Source organism: Culex pipiens, chromosome 1, assembly GCF_016801865.2.
Source record: "Culex pipiens pallens isolate TS chromosome 1, TS_CPP_V2, whole genome shotgun sequence".
NCBI lineage: Eukaryota > Metazoa > Arthropoda > Insecta > Diptera > Culicidae > Culex > Culex pipiens.
In genome coordinates, this window is record NC_068937.1 from 61,477,907 (window position 1) to 61,496,760 (window position 18,854).

At 38.3% G+C, this 18,854-nt stretch overlaps 1 protein-coding gene across 1 annotated transcript in view; it reads right to left on the minus strand.

The window, feature by feature from the left end:
- Positions 1 to 4,962: 4,962 nt before the first annotated feature.
- The window catches only part of LOC120419882 (uncharacterized), a 43,050-nt gene continuing 29,158 nt past the window's right edge, over positions 4,963 to 18,854 (minus strand). Inside the window, exons 2-6 of the mRNA XM_039582746.2 lie at positions 17,654 to 17,726; positions 17,425 to 17,556; positions 6,760 to 6,971; positions 6,550 to 6,613; positions 4,963 to 6,422 (exon numbers count right to left, since the gene is read on the minus strand). Coding sequence (XP_039438680.1) covers positions 6,277 to 6,422; positions 6,550 to 6,613; positions 6,760 to 6,971; positions 17,425 to 17,556; positions 17,654 to 17,726 — 627 coding nt within the window. The 3' untranslated portion in view covers positions 4,963 to 6,276. The remainder of the gene's footprint in view (positions 6,423 to 6,549; positions 6,614 to 6,759; positions 6,972 to 17,424; positions 17,557 to 17,653; positions 17,727 to 18,854) is intronic.

Below are 18,854 nucleotides of genomic sequence, written 5' to 3' on the forward strand. Positions count from 1 at the left end.
AATATTCCCTGACTAAAACCGAGCTAATTTAACAAAAATCAGCCCTATCTAACTCATTCCATTGCACGCTAGTGATTAAGATAACGACTGTCCATGATCCACATGCAAAATCTGCGGTCTGCTGTTCCTAAAAACATAATAGTTTTTTTTCTCGATATTTTTTTCTCTAATGCCAAGAGCTGTTAGCTAGGCGTAGAAATTGTTGCAAATAGTTATTCTTATGTAAAATTGTCTGATCTTTCCCATAAAAACACTTTCCAGGTTTTAAACAACTGACCTCACATTTAAAATACCGTCAGTGGGGGTGACTATGGGTCAAAAAACGATACACCTCTCGTAATTTCTTAATAACAAAAACAATTTAAATAACATCGAAAATCTTACAACGTAGAATTGTTCTTAGATAGTTTACTAACATTTTCTCAAAATATGGTGGATTTTGATGAAAACTACCTTAAATGCCAATAGTTTGAAAATTGACCCAATCTCACCCCATAGAAGGGGTGACATTGGGTCAAATGAAACTAAAATGATGCTCAAATACAACGATATGGTAAAATCAAGTCATCCAACAGTGTTTCTTGTTCGAGGGAATCGTATTGACACGCTACAATGTTTGAAGTAGAGATTTTCAAACATTTGGGTAGTTTTCGAGCAATTCTAACAAAAATATTAGAAAAATGATTTTTGGCCAAAAACGTACCCCAACTTTAGACAGCTGCCAAAATAACAGGATTTGTTCTAGGAACGAGATATTTTCAGCGAAGTCATCTTAAGATGTCCCCTACACAACCCTTTTAACTGAATTCAGTTTCATTGAGAAGAACCTGAGAAATGGTAAAATCCGTCAAAAATCACTTTGACCCAATCTCACCCCCCAGACCCAATGTCACCCTCACTGACGGTAGTAGTTTATGCAACAAGTTGCAAAAAGAGGATTTTTTCAGCACGAGTCGTACATTTATCCAACGAGGTTCACCGAGTTGGATAAATACGAAGAGTGCTGAAAAAATCAAGTTTTGCAACGAGTTCCATACAACATTTTTTGCAATTCCAAAAAACACACACTGAGTGAAATTTTATGTCAAATTTTCATGTACTTTGTCAATAAATCTTTTAAATCAAAAAAAAAATGTTGAAAAGTGTTACTTTTCGAAACAAGTGCTGAAAAGTTCAACTTTTCAGCCCCATTTGAGTGCTGAAAAGTAGAACTTTTCAGCATTTATTTTGAAAAGTGTTGCTATTCGATTCTGTTATTTTTGGTACAGAAAAGTAGGCTATTTCGTCGTTCAAGAATGACAGGAAAAGTAAGTAGTTTCACGACGGAATTGCAAAAACTTCCTTTTAATGGCGAGATTAGGGTTAAATTGACCCTAGATGATTTTTGCGGTGCAAGTGATTACTTTTACTGATTTCTGGGACATTTTTACACAAGTTTAGTACATTTTGGATGGCTGTAGTAAGACTTCTTTCTAAATACAGTGCGATTCAAAAAAATGTTATTTTGCCATTTCGTGCGGTGAATAGGACCATCACCAATCGATTCTCCGGATTTTTTTTAATAAGAGACACTATTTTATGCATTTCTATAGCCGCATTTAAATATACGATTTTGGGTTCGGTTTCGCCCACAGTGGCGTAAAGCATTACTTTTCCGCAGCAATTTGATCATTGAACCAATCTGATTGACCAAAGCTTAATCGGATTCTCACGAAATCGCCTTTCGATAGGCAACAGAATCATGAGTTTAACATGAGGATTGTGCTTGAATATTGAATAAAATTCGCTCCAAGTAAACAGCGATGGCATAATCTTCTAATTTAATTAGGGGTCATCCCCAAACCATGCAAAAAAAAAAATTAAAGCATGAATTAAGCGTGCTTTATTTATATTAATTTCGCTTATTCAAACTCAGCTAATCAGGGGTTCTGAGTGAACGTCTCTTTGCATTTGAATAAGTGCGATTCAAACCATTTTTGAGAAATTTCGCTTTTTTATGCATTCTCGCTTTTTTGCATGATCAGAGGCTGGTGCCACTAGGGGGGTGAGGTTGGACTAATGTGATTTTTACGGTGCTATTTCTCATAAACTCGATTATTATAATTATAACTTAATTCTGTTTTTTTGGTGACATCTTCAGGTCGTAGATGGTTTATTTAAATTTTGGGGCAATGACTGTCGATGATGGATCTGAATTCAGGGTCAAAAAATGGTAAATTGAAATGAAAAAAATAATCACTTTATGTAAATTCCTTCTCAAACAACACAAAGAAAGCCATTTTTTTATGGATACATTTTGAATCAAGACTTGAATGTTTTCTAAAACAAACATGGCCGCCAAATGGCCGATATGGGAATGATGCCTTTCAGAGCCTTAAGGAAACTTTGTCATCTGTACATCGGATTTTTATAAAAACTCAAAATTTGTTTAAACAGGCTCAAACATGCTAATGCTAATGATTATCAATGCAGAATGATTTAGAACCACATTTCAGAATGTTTTCGGTTGATTACACTTCTGTTTGCATTTGAATTTTAAAGTTTTTTGAAAAAAATATTTTTTTTGCGACAAAACTTAAAAAATATTTTCAACGACCTACATTAAAAAAAAAGAAATCTCTGACAGCTTGCTTAATTGATCCTCCGCAAAATGGCTTCACAAAAAAAAAAGAAATTTCTAGTGTCTGGGGTGTCTTTTGTCGTTCTACATAAAATGAACATTGGGCATTCGATCCCAATCCAATTTCTGTAACACAACTTAGCTAATCAGAACCAGTGAATCACGGATTAAGATCATGATAATGGAAATGGTTCGCAAATTGCAAATTGTTCCTTAAAGAGAACATTCTTCAAAGCATCTCTTATCTTCCGGTTGATGTTAAATTGTGCTTAAAATTTATCGTTGTTCAGCGGATGATGGCCATGAAAGTGAGACTCGAATCTGCACCCTAAATCTTTCCCTTTTTTGCCTGTTGTGTAAAACATGGTGGTAGACTGTGTGCAAAAATGATGGTGGCGGTTGCGTGAGAAATGCGAATCCTTATCTCGGTGGAGCTTTTTTTTTTGACGTCGGGGTTTATTTATCTCTTATTGTGTGTGCATGGTTGGCAGACAAATGTGCGCAATGGTTCGCTCTTATCAGCGTGCTGCATCAGAAGGATGAAGAAAAAGTGGCGAATATATCCTGCGTAGACATTGCTCTTACATGCTTGCAGGATAAAGTGTAATATTTGACGGCATTATAGGGATCATGACGTAAATCACCATAAAAGGGAGAGGTGAATGAGTTTTTCATTACTGCCTACTTTATTATTACTTTGTAATTGACTTGAATGGCATAATGTTTGGTTGAAAATGCTCTGTGAAAACATGAACGATCTTAGAATGCCATCACTGATTTCATAGGGGAAAGTTTCCTTCTTATGTGCTTTATCGACCATGTTATGCGAATAACCGGAATTCGTTGAGGAGTGCATAGCAGCTTGAAATGTATTCAAATCTTTATAGCCTTCTCTTTCCAACGCCACAATTTGCGCGCGATATTTTATGAGTGTTTGCCAAGAGAGCTTTCAATAGCTTTCACTTTGCTTGAGTAAGCAGCAGCAAACTTTTTCCCAGTCCGTAGAAGCGAACGTCCTTTTTTACAGTTGTGGGTCCTGAACTTTAAAAGATGAGATTTTAGCCCCCTCTCTTTTCTTTATGCGGCCCTTGGCTTAACAAAAGGTTTCCACTGCAATTTTCCAGAGTTTTCCATTGTTGTGAAAATGTTGTGCAGATGGGGACAAAACTTCTGCGCCGGATGATTTGTTTTTTTTTTTACCAATCAATGTCAGGAAGAGATTAATACTTTGTTAACCCAACCGCAAATGTTTATAACGCGAATTGGAAATTTGTTAGTGGCTGATTTAAATTACATTAATGTTCCGGTGGACGTACTGAGCCCAAACCCTTGAATGCCAAGCTTTGAAGCCCTGTACCGAGCTCTATGGAGAACGCAAGATTGCAGAATGCTCAAAACTTCAATGTTAAATAAACCAAAACCTGCCCAAGAATCTGGCCTACGCGCCAGTGATGTTGAAAATGAACATGGCCAAAGTGCTTCAAAAATTTTAACTTTGGAAAGCATGCTTCCAAAAACGTTTACTCGTCAAAACAACAAAGAAATATTATCACACAGTTAGTGCACACGTTGGGTTAGCTAGAAGGACGATATGACGCCGCCAAGTGGACAAATATAAATTTATCGATAGTGCTTCATTAAAGCCAGTCGTTCATACCCTCTAGTCCTGTCAATTAATTAGTCTCACCCTGCTGGGAGAGCATGACGCTGTCTGATAATGGTGCTGGCAGCTGGGTTTCGCTGATACTGCATGACTAGGCCGATGGACGCCACATGATAGCAGCCCTCAGACGGCGATGGAACTCTCTGTTTTTGCAGGGTACTGTTTAGTTAATTTTGATTAATTGTGGCATGTTTTGCTTTGTTTTTTTTTTCTGTGAAAGTGGCCAACATAAATGAGGATAAATTCAAGTTGGGGGATGTGGGTGTTTGAACTCAGGACATTAAGTTTTTTAGAGTTTTATTTTGCGGTTTTGATCGTTATTTTCATTGGAATGAAAAGCAAACTAAAATTTATGCGATTCGACTCGAATGGGTTATTTTATTTTGCATCAAAAACAATGGTAAATTTTCTTTCCTCGACCAAGTCCACAAAATTCAAGGGAACATTCCACAATAAATGCATGGTTTAGTAATTTTCAGATCTAATTCTGCACCCCCCTACACCTATTCTGTCTTTGTTGCCATTAGTGGGATGATTGTGGGCGTTCTTCAATATTCAAGATTTTGGAAATTATCGTTAGTATTTGTGGCTGGTGATGCTGACTCACGAGAGAGGGTTGAAGTTTGAACAACTGCTAAAATGAGATTATTGGAAGAAAAATTAAACACGTTTTATAGAATATTGTTTCATAAAACTTTTATTTCATGCTCAATCCTCTAGTCTTTGTCAACAATCACGTTCTATTCCATATTTTTGTATGCTTGTTTGAAGAGGTTAAAGAGTAACACCTTAGAATATCTATTTGCTCTAGACATTTACATAACTGTATTCCAAACTGAATAGCTACGTTTACATCATTAACTCGATATCTACTTAAATAATTGAGCTTTGCATTGTTTAACTTGGCTTTCTGTCATAACATTTTCTGAAGATCTGATAAAGAAATAAACTGGGAGATTTCTCGAGTGAGGCCAAAAGTTAAGATTTGTCAGCTCCACGATTTAGCCATGTTCACGATGCAGTACCGATAATTGACGAAATATAATTTATAGGAGCTTTTCTAATTGCCTGCAAATCAAACTTGTTTTGAACCCGTTTCATGGAGACGCACGGTGATTCAATATTCAGTTAGTGGTTTTAAAATTAAACATATTTTTCGTGTTTCAATTTTATCTAAACCCAAAAAAATCATATTATCTTCGTGTCTTCGTTGGTCCTGCGTCATTTCGCGCCTTTATAAATTTGTTTTAAAATTGAAAACCACTCTAAACATGTCAGTGCAGAATCTTTCTGCCATCATTTATACTCGCCAGGAAGTGGATTGGATATTTTAATCTCGATCTATGTTGTTTGGTGCACCGCTCGATCAGAGAATGGATTAATTTCGTGCAGGGGCATTGTCTGCTGCCAATCCCGTGCCGTACCACTTTCCCAACCGATATTGTACGTATGTGTGTTTTTGATTCTTGTCGGTTATTAATGTGCTATTTTTAGAATTATTCTGCTCAAAATTCATCATAAATGGAATTTCGAAAGCGCTTTTACAAGTAAAACCCGTTTACAGATGCACACGCTTCAACGCATGCATCGGTCTAGTTTTTTTGTTTTTGTTTGTGAATCAACGTCTAGTTTGGTCATAAAACGTTACGAGTATAAACAACACTTCAAATACACGAGAAAATGATCTACCATTTGGCCATACTCAACAAGGGTGAACCGTATTTACGACTACTGTTTCCATATTTCTTCTATTATTTTTTTTTTGTTGTTGCTCTGGTTCAAACATCACTCTTGTATAAAAAGGAAAAGCTAAATGTAAATATATGTATATCATGATATAAAAATATTGAGTTGTTTTGTAGGATGCACCAACACTGCCCTTTCAAACTGGCCCGGGAATGTTGGCCCCTGACGACGACGACGATGGTGATGTTGTTGTTGGCTGGTTGAGAGGCTAGAGATTTGCTGATGGATGGATGGATGGTAGTTGGAACTAAACCGCTTCCGAATCACCTTCGCTCAGTATCATCGAGTGGATGTCGACAGCCGACCGTGTCTTCCTCGGTGGTTGCGGAGGCGAAACCACGTGGGGTCCCACAAACACCGAATTTTGGCGCGGTCGCATGTATCCGGGATATCCTGTGAAGTTGTGGGTGGGAGGAGAGAGAGAGAGAGAGAGAAGCATACACACAATGCGGACGAAATGTAAATGGTAATGAAATGCTACAGCACAGCAGTCGTGACAAGGGCATTATTTGGCACTCACCTCCCGCACAAACAGACGTCATCGTTGGTGGCAGACCGAGGGACATTTTTGAAAGGGATGATCTCTGCAGATGAAGGAGAGTGCATTTTAATTAACGACGAGTATAGCTTTGCATATTCTATGCAGAGATTTCTCGAGTGTTTAATTTTGAACACGCCTTTTTCAAAGTCAAATTAAAAGTTCTATAATAAACTGTATAAATGATTACACCTTTACCTGTGGCACGGTTGGAAGGTCCAGATCCAAGTCCACCAGCGGGCAGGAACCACGATGCTGTTGGATGAATTTTGGTTGGTACGGTTCGAGCATTCGAATCTTGCCCCACCGGTGAAAGAACAGTCCAATTGCGCAAACCCATAGTATGAGTACGAAAAGTACGATTAGTGCCTCCTCGGGCCTTACAACTATCGTTGGTCCAGATTCTGAAAATGAAGAAGGAATCGGGAAGGAGTTTGTGAATTATTCGTTTGGTTTGGTGTCTATTGATTTATTTTGAAGTTTTGAACTCGATATTTTTTAAGATTATAAACAAAATTTAAAACCGCCTTGAATCAGGAGTAATCGGTTTGCTTTAAATTAAAGTATCCAAACAACTCGACCCCTCTTCTAATCTGATTTGAAACTAATCAGCTTTAACATGGAACCCACCTCACGTGATTGTACTTCCAAGCCAGGTGGGGCGAATTCCACCCCACTGCAAAATATTCATAGGAGATATATAAAATGGAATTTCAATTACGAGAGAGTTCTCCTATACCGGTCCCGCCACTAACTACACAGTTCATCAAGCAAAAGCTGCTCGAGAAAACGGAACGTGTGTGTGTGTATGTTTTGGTGGCCACCACATGGAGCACTGATTCCGCCATTCGACACTCTGCCAGTCTGGTGATGTAGAATAGATAAAAATTACTACGTTCGTATAAGCTTTCTTTCCCGGAACAGATACACACACCCACACATCCACTAATGACGATAGAGCTGTCGAGTGTCGAGTTAAATGTTTGATGATGGAAAAGTCTGTCTGATAATCCCTCTTCAAGAGGGGGGTAGGGGGAAGGGGTGGCAAAGAAGATCCTTCCATGTCAACCGGAAAATCGTGCTCGCTGAGCGAAACCGTCTTGCTGCAAATTTGATTTAGACGAAATGTTCAGATAACGTGTGCAGAATCGTGAATAAGTTGATACCGGCGATGAAAAGGGCGCCGTTAGCGATGAATATTTTAAATTTTTAAAAAGTACTTATTCTGAGGGTTGAATTGGAATTAATTCACTTTAAAGCAACGAAAATAAATTCAATCGAGCTAAAAACCACCTTGAAAACATTTCAATCCACTGTGCTTCGCACATTTTCGGATGCTTTCACAATAAAACAATAGAAATAAAAAAGTGTCAATGACCGTTTATACGACGCACTGAATTCGGTGTTTAGTACCAAGCTGGTGATAAAGATCAACCGTAAAAAGTACCATAAAAATGGTCAGCGTGAGGAAGAAGAAAAGGGGAAAAATATTTCTGACCGGACCAGGTGCATGACATTGTACCCAAGTATCACAATTTCCCTCTTTTCTTTGCCAGGGCATGTAATCGATACTTGCTGGAGATTGTAATCGAGCGTATACGGAGCGTCCAGATATTGCCGATTTCGAACACCTCCGCCACCGTCGACAACATGGGTGGGGGATGTTTGTCCCTTCGTTGGGAAAACGACGTTGATGTTTTTCTTTCTACAAACACAAATACACACACACACCCATTATCATGTGACAATTTTTCCTTAGAGGGTTACAATCTTTAACTTCTTTGGATCGTGCCCAGTGTTGGCAAGGAACAACATCAATATTATTCCTATTCTCCAGAAATTTATCATAAATATTCTAAAAAAAAGCTTTCAATATTTTGTACCACGTTGTCCCATTTTTTTATAGGACACTCTTGACGCAACTGCTGCCAAGAAGCGTCGATTGCTGTGCAGTTATTTGTTGTTTATCACAAACCTTTTATCCTGCAGCAGCATCGTCGTCTTCTCATGTTACGCCAGAGGGGGAAAAAAGCTTTGCTGGAAGAAGGGTTTCGTTTGCTTTTCGCTTCATCGACGAACGGGATGCCACTTTACACAACACACACTTTACTGCGCCGATAAAAGCCCTGTAAACCCACCACGTGTTGGGAACGGCTTCGAACGCAGCAAAAATGCTACAATTTTTATTGTTTTTCGCAAACTATTTTTCTCGGTTGTAGTGTGGGCTCATCCATAAACCACGTGGCCTTTTGAAGAGGAGTGCCTAGTGAAAAACTACGTTACATACAATAAGTTAAATTAGGGAGTGGGTGAGGGGGGGGGGGAAGGCCACGGTGTTTATGTAGCTGGATTCGGTGATGGAAGTAAATTACAGTTCCGGCCTTTTTTAAGAGTCGTGAGGTCATTCCATAATTAAGAGCGAGTTTTTTTAAGAGTTTGTCACAGGTCGTATCGAGGTGCATCAATTTGGATTAGCGTTTCAGCGTTTGTTTGTGAGCCCTCTGTGACAGAGGAAAAGGGGGTTAATGGATATTGAAAATCAATGTTTCAAAAACAGTAAAAATCTTCAAACTGCTATCATGAAATCCAATTCTCTTGTTGCCTTGAAAGCTCTTTTGGAGGACTTCAAAATGTGTCATAAAGATCCTGGATAGCTTTGACTTTTTCTCGTAGCTTATAACTGTTAAAAATAGATATTTTTAAACCGCAATAACTTTTTGCAACAACATTCAACATCCATGCTACATGTCCATGTCAAAAGTCAGGGAATTTCTCGAAATATAAGCCTATGGTTTAACTTTTTGGTCTCAAATTTGATATTTTCGGAATCCTCAGTAAATTTTACACTAGTTTGAGGTACAGTCATCCCACATATTCGGAACACTTTTATGATAATTTGTCAATAGAATGCCGAAAGTAGCTTTTCAGTCGACCTTACTATTTTTAGAACCTTCATTTGGACATTATCTTGCTATTTCACTAGTAAAAGTAGGACTTTTTGAACAAAAAACATCATTCCAAGACTATTTTGTCCAGAGCAGCAAAACACTGCCACCAAATGGCCTGTTTCATAATTGTGGGATGTTATTGTGCCTCCCACAATTGTGGAACACCTGAATTTAACTGATATTTTCACAAAAAAAAGTTATCAAACCATGGATAAAACATCACTTAGCTTGAGTTTCACTGGTTGCAGTGTGTGAAGTCATTATTTTGTTACAAATATGTACTCCTGGAGAAATCCAAAGTTTGTTTACATTCGTAAGAAAAAAGTGTTCCGAATTTGTGGATTTCAAGGGTCAAAGTAATTCTTCAAAAACTTCATATAAAAGTTAAAATTTGCAGATGTTCGATACAGCATTCGAAAGAACGCAAGAAAAGCTTTCAAATGAAGGTAAAAGCGAATCATTAAGTTCAATTATCGATTTGCTATGATTTTTTGAACATTGGCCGATCTGGAAACCGTTCCGAATATGTGGGATGACTGTATTGGAGTTGTAGATTTGATTTGAAAACAGAGTAGTACCTAACGCTTCCACCTCGTAAACGGTAGAACGGGAGTTCAATTCTCAGCTCGGATCTACACAATTGGTGATCGTTTCCTTTCTGGAATCGATTGCTTGCTCAGATAGTGTACTATCATAAGCTGGACCTTTTCTGATATGTTTGTCAGGTAAAGGATTCGGTCCTAAATTTGTCCAATTTGATGATTTTCACTATTAAAACAACTTATTTTGCACAAATATTGGTACAATCTTGCTTGCTCACTTCCTACTAAACTATTTATCACTAGATTTCAGTTGAAAACTTCTTAACTGCCCATATTCGCATAAATGTCCCATATGCACTTTCATCACTTTTGAGTGCATTTTGGTTCAAAATCGTGTGCACTTTCTGTAAAACCAACAATATGTATAGTACTTTGTTCTAGAAATATGGAGGAAATCCAGTTTTTTTTTTCGCGAAACCCAAACACGTAGCCTTATGCGTGGGACAAACTAGCTTTGCGTTTTTCTCAGCTTGCTGTTTTTGCATATGGGACAGCTATGAAACATGCCAATGTTAGGAATTAGAAGCCATTCCCTACGTTGCTATGCAGTTGTTTACCTTTGCTATGGAAACGTCAACTTAGCGTAGATTTTGAAATATAACAATACTTCTCCATTGTAGTAGATTAGATTCCTTTTCAACTTTCTAAGTTGAGTGATTGTACAATATACATAAGCCATTAGGAAGACGACCTACGGAATGTTGACCTTAACACTAAACACTAAACTCTTCAAGGGCGTTCGTTCTCGTCGTGAAAAGAGAAGAATTTATTTTTGCCGTATTAAACTAAGTTTGAAGAGCAACATTAAAAAAAATTCGAGTTTCACACTATGCAATGTTGACCCAAGTAACGGTTTTGTAAAGGATGTCCACAACCGAAGGCATCGTAAATTTGATTGTGCACTGCTTCGACTATCCGTACTTGCTCATATTTTCTTTTGCATTTGACCCGAACCATCACGACCCAAGACGAAGGCGAGAAAAGTGTTCAAGAGCGTAGAAAAGCTGCTGTTGTGTTTGCCGGATGAAGGAACACTTTCGTTTTTTTTTTTCCTTTTTTATGATAATACCGAGATCAAAAGGGATGAACTCATTTCTATAAAAATGTGTAAAGAAATAGAAGCACGAACATATTACGGAAAAGCTCCTTGTGCCAACGAAAGTGCCGATGCGGGGCTGAGTACAAAAGGAATAAATCGTTGGATTGGCAAAAAGCAGAATATTATAATAAAACACAGCGTGAAGCCATGCGGGATGATATTTCACAGCATGGTGATGGGTGCTGGCTAGGTTCGTTGGGTCCGACATACGAATCCTCCGACTGCAGCAAGCAAATCGTCCGAAAAATCGATGCTGGTGTTGCGAAAGACAGAGCGAACTTCTTCCTTGGAAAATCGCAAAGAAAAATGAAGCCGCCCCGTCAGGATCACTTATCAACAGTCCAAATATTTGTTGGAAGAAGGCAAGGAGCGTATTATAATTCTTTTTGGTAAATTTTTTACTTTTCGCAACCTTACGCTCAGTTGTTCAAACGAAATAAGTTTAGATTTCATATAAGCTGAAAGATACAACAACCGAGGGGATGATGTTCTCAATCTGTCACTTAAACAAACGAAACAGTCAAAAGAATTTGAGAAATTGTGTGCATCATGAAATTGTAATATTGTTGTATTCATTGAACTTACCTGTATTTTTTTTAAATTTTGATTATTATTTAACTAACTTACAATGTAATTATTGAATAAGATAAAGCAATTGTTTGCATTTTGGAATAATTTATTTCCAAAAAGATATTTTTAACTGGTTTTTTGTTCAATGCGACTGAGTGTAGGTCAGTCGTCTGTTCCGTTACTGCGTTCAAGGAAATGGTGTTTGCTAGCATAGAATAGAGATAGGTAGAATTGCCACTTGCCGATTCCCCCTTGTAAACGTCAAGGGACACTGCCGACAGCGCCACCACTGCTCGAAACGGGGAACTTCAGTCGAAATGCGCACTGTGCACTTTGATGGAACTGCCCTGTGCATTCTGGAGGGTGCGTTTTGTTTGACAGTGACAGATGGAAAAAGGCTTGTTGACGTTCAGTTGGCGATCAAAAATGTGAAATGGTGCTTGGAAGCCGGGTGAAAAGACGAGACTAGTGAAGGCGGTTGAACGTTAGTATTGGGCGCAAATTGCGGTTTAAGTTGGAGTGCGGAGGCTTTGCTGGTCAGGTTGGTCGACGAGAACCGAGTGAGTGGAACAAAGTGGTGAAGAAGATGCCACTGAGAAACAAGATTTTAAGCCGGAAGAAGACTGCGTCATACTGCCTAACCTGCCCGGGCGAATCTCGTGGGTGCCTGCTTAAAGGTTCTCGGCAATTTCGCAGTGCTACACGATTGAAAATACCTGAAGAAATACCCGGACGCCACCCTGCTGGACGTTACCCGCAAGGAGAAGCGCCTGTCGAGCGCCATGACGAAAATTTGATGCAAATCATGGTCGAAACACGCAACAGGCAAGGCAAGGCGGACAACGAGCAAGAGGAGGAACCCGTCGACGTCAAGCACAACTCGGGAACCGTTGCCGGCGTGGCCGGGTTTCTTCCTCAGAATCTTCAAGCTGGAACACCACGACCACTTTTCTTCACTCCGAACGGCAAAATAGTCTTTTCCTCTTCCGGTTCTTCACTTGGTTTGACAGCGACAACGAAATGTCAACATGACAAAACAGATGTCTTGGAGAAGTGAAAACGGGTGTCAACTTATTTGGCATAATCTTGGAATTTAGAAAAAAAAAGATGCTGATGCGAAATAAAAATCATTTAATCTTATTTTAAAAAAATCCTAGTTAGGGGATGCACTTATCTTGAATTTTCATAATTGTTTTGATTTGTTTTCCATGTTTTTTAAAATCATTTTACATTTTTAATGAATAATATATATGTGCCAACCAGTTCTTCACATTCTTGGTAGTATTATGCGCAGGGTGTTGTAGTTCCCCGTTTCGCCGCTGGCATCAGTTAGGCAGCACAGTTTTGTCCCCCAGTCGGTAAATGAGTGGCAATTCTATCTTTCTCTATTCTATGTTGCTAGCCACTTGAGCGCGAGGCCATTGTCATACGTCGGAAAGGACACACAATGACTGACGTCGATGGAAAGCCTCTCCGTTGCTCATGAGAGTGTGAGTTTTGACATCGTCGCTTCTAATCGCACTCGTTATGTTACGACGATGATGAGCGGGAACCATCCAAATGAGCCTCAAGCAAACAAGTCCCAAAAAGCTTGCTGAAACGCGAGTGAAAGTAACCCCCTGCTTGGTGCGTATGATGTGTGTGTGTGTGTGTGTGTGTGTGCGTTTGTCATTTGGCTAAAGTCTTTATCCTCGGGGTGATATTTATCTTGTACAATGTAACAGACATCACTTTCTGGCCTCGTTGTTATTCAAGGACGATGTGTTCATTTTACGCATTTGGCGTTTTGATTCACAATATTACAAAAATGTTAAAGTTATTATCGTTAAAAATCAACAACCAACATTTGACCTTTTTGTCATTGACAGTATAGCGCGATATAATTTATGTAATAAAAAAGCACAAGGTCGTAGCATTGTAACAGCAGAAAAGTCCATAATCCACGGCTCACAAATGTCACACGGCAACAATAAACTAATGAGTAATTTGAAAAACGATCTCCAGTTTGCCGCCGGATATTACGGTTTCCAACCGTTAGTGCATTTTCGTAATTGCACTCTGGAAACGCTTTTTCCAAGTGAGAGTGAGTGTGTGTGTGAAAAGAGACAAGCTGACAGACATTCAGGGCTCCCCCCCCCTCCCAACTGGTGGAAGCATAAATTTCCATGTCCTGTGCAGAGTGAAAGCGATACCGATAAGCGCAGTATTCATTCTGGGGACAAGTCTGGTTTCGTACAACATAACATACTTTGCTCTGCCATTCCTCTCTGGAGGTGGCAGATTTCCACTTTTATGATTTATTCAAATTGGGAAATGATGCAGATGAGCACCGATGTGCGCAGCTGATTTTTCGTTTGATTCAACTTCGGAACATAATGAACTTTGCAACGAACTCCGGTGCCAGCTAAGCTTCAAATGAAATTTAAATTTTGAATATATGCTCAACTAGAGTGAATTAATACAGCAATTTTTAGAGCACTTTGAAGCTTAAGATGTTCAGCTGTTTTAACTTTGTTTTTGCACAATATGTTTATATTTAGGATTGCGTTCGGTTAAAATAAATGGCTCATTCCTTCGCAAGTGACCACGCGTCCAACATCGACCTTCACCAAATCTGCTCATAATTGGCATGGGGGTTGTTTTTGCCCCAAAAACAAAGAATCCCAAGTTTGGTGACACATGCTACCCCCCTCTTTTTCTGAGATTTTTGAAAAACTTCATATTGAAAATTTATTTTGATAAGAGAAAAGTTTACAAAAAGTCAACTTTTGGGTATGTACATTTGAAGATTTTTTGACGTAGAATCGAATGGCGTACTCAAAATTTACGTACAGTGTTGCCGGATATGAAAATGTCGCGCTTTAAGTTTTAAAATGCATGTTAAACCCTTTGGACGTGCTCTTACGGAAAAACTGACAATTGTATTCGATTGCTGAAGGGATATGGTTTCCAATGTGCAAATATTTTGTGTGCAGTTATGATTTGCACAAGGGGAGAATTGGGTGCAAAGTGTGCAATACTAAACCACCAATTTTGAACAATTACATTGCGTTAGAACATAGTAGCACTGACGATAGTCAGTGATAGTAGGCCATGAAATTTGAAGATTTTTTTAAAAATTTATTAACGGAAGAAAGTGAATGTCCAAATTGAATTTTGCATGTATGTATGTATTTGAACCCACGTCTTGGCAGGACTTGGCGTGGTTCACGGATATATCAAAATGACAAAATGTTTAATTTTGAGCGAATCAACCGAAATTGTCAAGTATTATGGCCTCAGAAGCTAGCCTGAAAATATGAGCTCATTTGGCTAAGGTTTAGTGGGTCCAGTTTTGACCTCCATGCCAAATATGAGTAGTGGTCACTTGGGAAGGAATGACCCAAATACAAAACAACGCAAGTTGAACAGTTTCTTCCTGGTTCTCGCTGTCATGAACTCTGTTCACGTTTACCCGAACTATTTTTTTAGTGTGGAAATGTTATTGAATAGATTTCCATGATTTGATGTTTTTCGATTGATTTCATGTTTTTTACCATCCAAGGGCGCATTTTGGTCGCTGTAATTTGCCGAAGTAATACAACATTTTGATATTCTTGTGTTATTTTGCCCTGAACGCGAGTTATAGAAATTCAAAATCCTGGCAAAAACTATTTAATTAAAGCTGTAAAAGGTAACTTTCCCGCGTCCATTTATCGACCATATTTATCTTAAAAACTAACTTAATCCACCTATGTGGTTGATGCCTTCCTCACCTTTTACCAACAATGGGTAATATGAGTGGTTTGGACACATATTTCAGCTATTTTTTTAAGGTCCAGAAAAATAAGTACACAGATATAACTTAAGTTGTCATAACTCGAGACAGGGTTGCCAGATTTTCAATTATGTGGACTCATTGGAAAGGTCTCTCGATTATCTAACCAACGATGGGTCGAATGATGGATCCGGACATCGTTTACATGCATTTAAGTGAGATCCGGCTTCAAAAAAGTACATAAATATCACTTAAGTGGTCATAACTCGAGGCAGGGTTGCCAGATCTTCAATGTTGTGGACTCGTTGGAAAGGTCTTTCGATTACCTAACCAATGATGGGTCAGATGATGGATCCAGACATCGTTTACATACATTTAAGTAAGATCCGGCTTCAAAAAAGTACATAAATATCACTTAAGTGGTCATAACTCGAGGCAGGGTTGCCAGATATTCAATGTTGTGGACTCGTTGGAAAGGTCTTTCGATTATCTAACCAACGATGGGTCGAATGATGGATCCGGACATCGTTTACATGCATTTAAGTGAGATCCGGCTTCAAAAAAGTGCATAAATATCACTTAAGTGGTCATAACTCGAGGCAGGGTTGCCAGATCTTCAATGTTGTGGACTCGTTGGAAAGGTCTCTTGATTACCTAACCAACGATGGGTCGGATGATGGTTCCGGACATCGTTTACATGCATATAATTGAGATCCGGATATATGTGAAAACACATTTTTATACATAACTTTTGAACTACTTATCGAAACTTCAAACAATTCAATAGCGATGTATGGGACCCTAAACCAAGTCGAATGCAACTGGTTCGATCAAAATCGGTTCAGCCAGTGCTGAGAAAACTTGGCAAGATTTTTGAACACATACATACATACACACACACACACACATACACACACACCCACATACACACACACACACAGACATTTGTTCAGTTTTCGATTCTGAGTCGATATGTATATATGAAGGTGGGTCTTCGAGCTTTTAATAAAAAGTTCATTTTTAGAGCAGGATTATAGCCTTACCTCAGTGAGGAAGGCAAAACCATTAAAATCTTGCATCAATCTAACAATGGGTTTCAACCAGGAATGTGCTGTGTCCTATCCCTCGCCTAGACCAGACCAAAATCCATGATAAAACTGTCAGACCAAATCTGTCAGACCAAGACTGTCAGAACAAAGAGCAAAAAGTAAACAATCTTGGTCTTCGACGTAGGTGCACACAAATCAAAAGAAGAAAATTTGAAAAATAATTTTATTTTTCCAATTCAATAACTGGTTTTGGGCTGAAAAATTGAATGTACGCCAGAAAATGATAAAACAGTGCGGTGTCCTGTACATCGACAATTAAATAAGCAGTTAAAAGCCTTATACTTCCACTTTAATTTTTGATCGCGTTTTCGGATAACACCTGAACAATCTTGAAATTATTTATGCGGATTTGTAATTCCTCTTATTCCATCATTCCCTTGGTTTCAACATGTTGTTTGTAGAAGCATTATATGTATCCTGATTCATTTTTTAATTTCCATTCCCATTTCTCGGCCTTATATCTTCATTGACAGTCAAATTACACACTCTAGAACTTTACACAGAAGAGCAAATATTTGCCTAGATATCCATAAGAAGACATACACGGAGAAAAAAGAGTTCCCACAATCAGGAACAAGCGTTCATGAACATGGGAACCACGAACAAAGTGTTCAAATTTCATGGTACGTTTTTTAAAATCGTACCATGGTACGTTTTTTAAAATGTACCATCTCATTTTCATGAACGCTTGTTCACGATTTTGGGAACTCTTTTTTCTCCGTGTATAATAAGAAACCTGCAAAAATTTAAGCGGAAATGCAATTGTCCTTACCCTCTAAAGGTTCTGTGGAATTATGTACAACGGTGCTCGCCTCGATTAGCGACACCGAATCGGTAGCCGTCTCTTGAACCTCCACTATCACCTTTTCCGGTCCACCGTGGTGTGGCCATCCCGTGTCCCACTCTGAAAGCGAACCGCAAAAAGGGGAAAAAATACGTTGGTAATGGCGACTACTAATTGTTTGCAAAGGGAATTGCCAAATGTTTTCCGTTATTTTTACCTGGCACATCTTGACTGTGATATTGTTGCTGCTGTTGTAGTTGCTCATCGAGACTGTCGTAATCCAGTTTGAACTGCAAAAAAAAAAAAGAAATGATGCGAAATTAACAGATGATCGAATTTAACTTTAAACAGTTTAAACCGTTAAAAAATATATGAGAATAGAGCAATTTTCTTTTAATAATCCTAACCACCCTCACAAAGCAACAACACAGTAAACGGATTATTTATTGCTTTCACATGGTGAAATGAATGTATAAACTGTTTACATTCACACACTTCCTCCGTCCACGCAGTTGCCAAATTTTTAAAAGAGGAATTTTCTGTTTGAATGGCCGTAGCGTAAACAATTGCAAGAGATTTAAATTTAGTCATAACAATTAGGGTACACACGAGCAGTTGTTCCTGTTCTGAGCTTGATGTGTGAAATAGTGAATGTAGGAGATGTTTTTTTCCACAGAAATTGTGAAAGAATAATTTACTTTTCATTCATTGGTTGTCAGTAAGGTCAGTCTTTTTAAAAGTTTTTTTTGTGTCAATTGTTAACGAGGGACGTAGTTTATAAATATCCCTTCAGTCAAGCTTTTAATACAACCCTCATACATTTTCATTCAATTAATGCAAATTAGTGCTCGGAATTTGTTTCTCAATGAAACTCGATTTCATACGAAGAGGAGAGGATTTATATTTGCTGAATAAATCAAATCGCAACTTGAGACAGAATCAACTGACAAATACTGCTCAGTTAATTTAATTTCTCACAAAAAAAGAACATTTCATTATGTGTAAATTGATCTCATCAATTCCACTGGTTATAAACCGTAGCAAGTCTGCAAGTATGCCGGCGATTATGTATAACTGAATAACAAATTATCCGCAATAATAAGTTTTCCTTCTTTTCACAAGTGATGGTTTTCTCTTTCCGTCTCTGTTTTCTTCGGTTCAACCCAGGACGAAAAGACTGGTGGTTGAGAGCAAAATTCTCGAAATCTTCATGGTTGTGCTATCTTGTTGCAAGGGTATTTCAAGTCGATTTTAAATCTAAATGTTCTCTAGTGTTAGGAAACATTTCCTGAAATAGGACAACAGCCTATGTTCTGCAAAATGTAACGTGAACCAACATGAAACAACTCCGACTAAATCTTGAAACAAAAGAAGCCACTCATCTCCGGCTCCGTCCGAGAAAACAAATCTCTTTGATA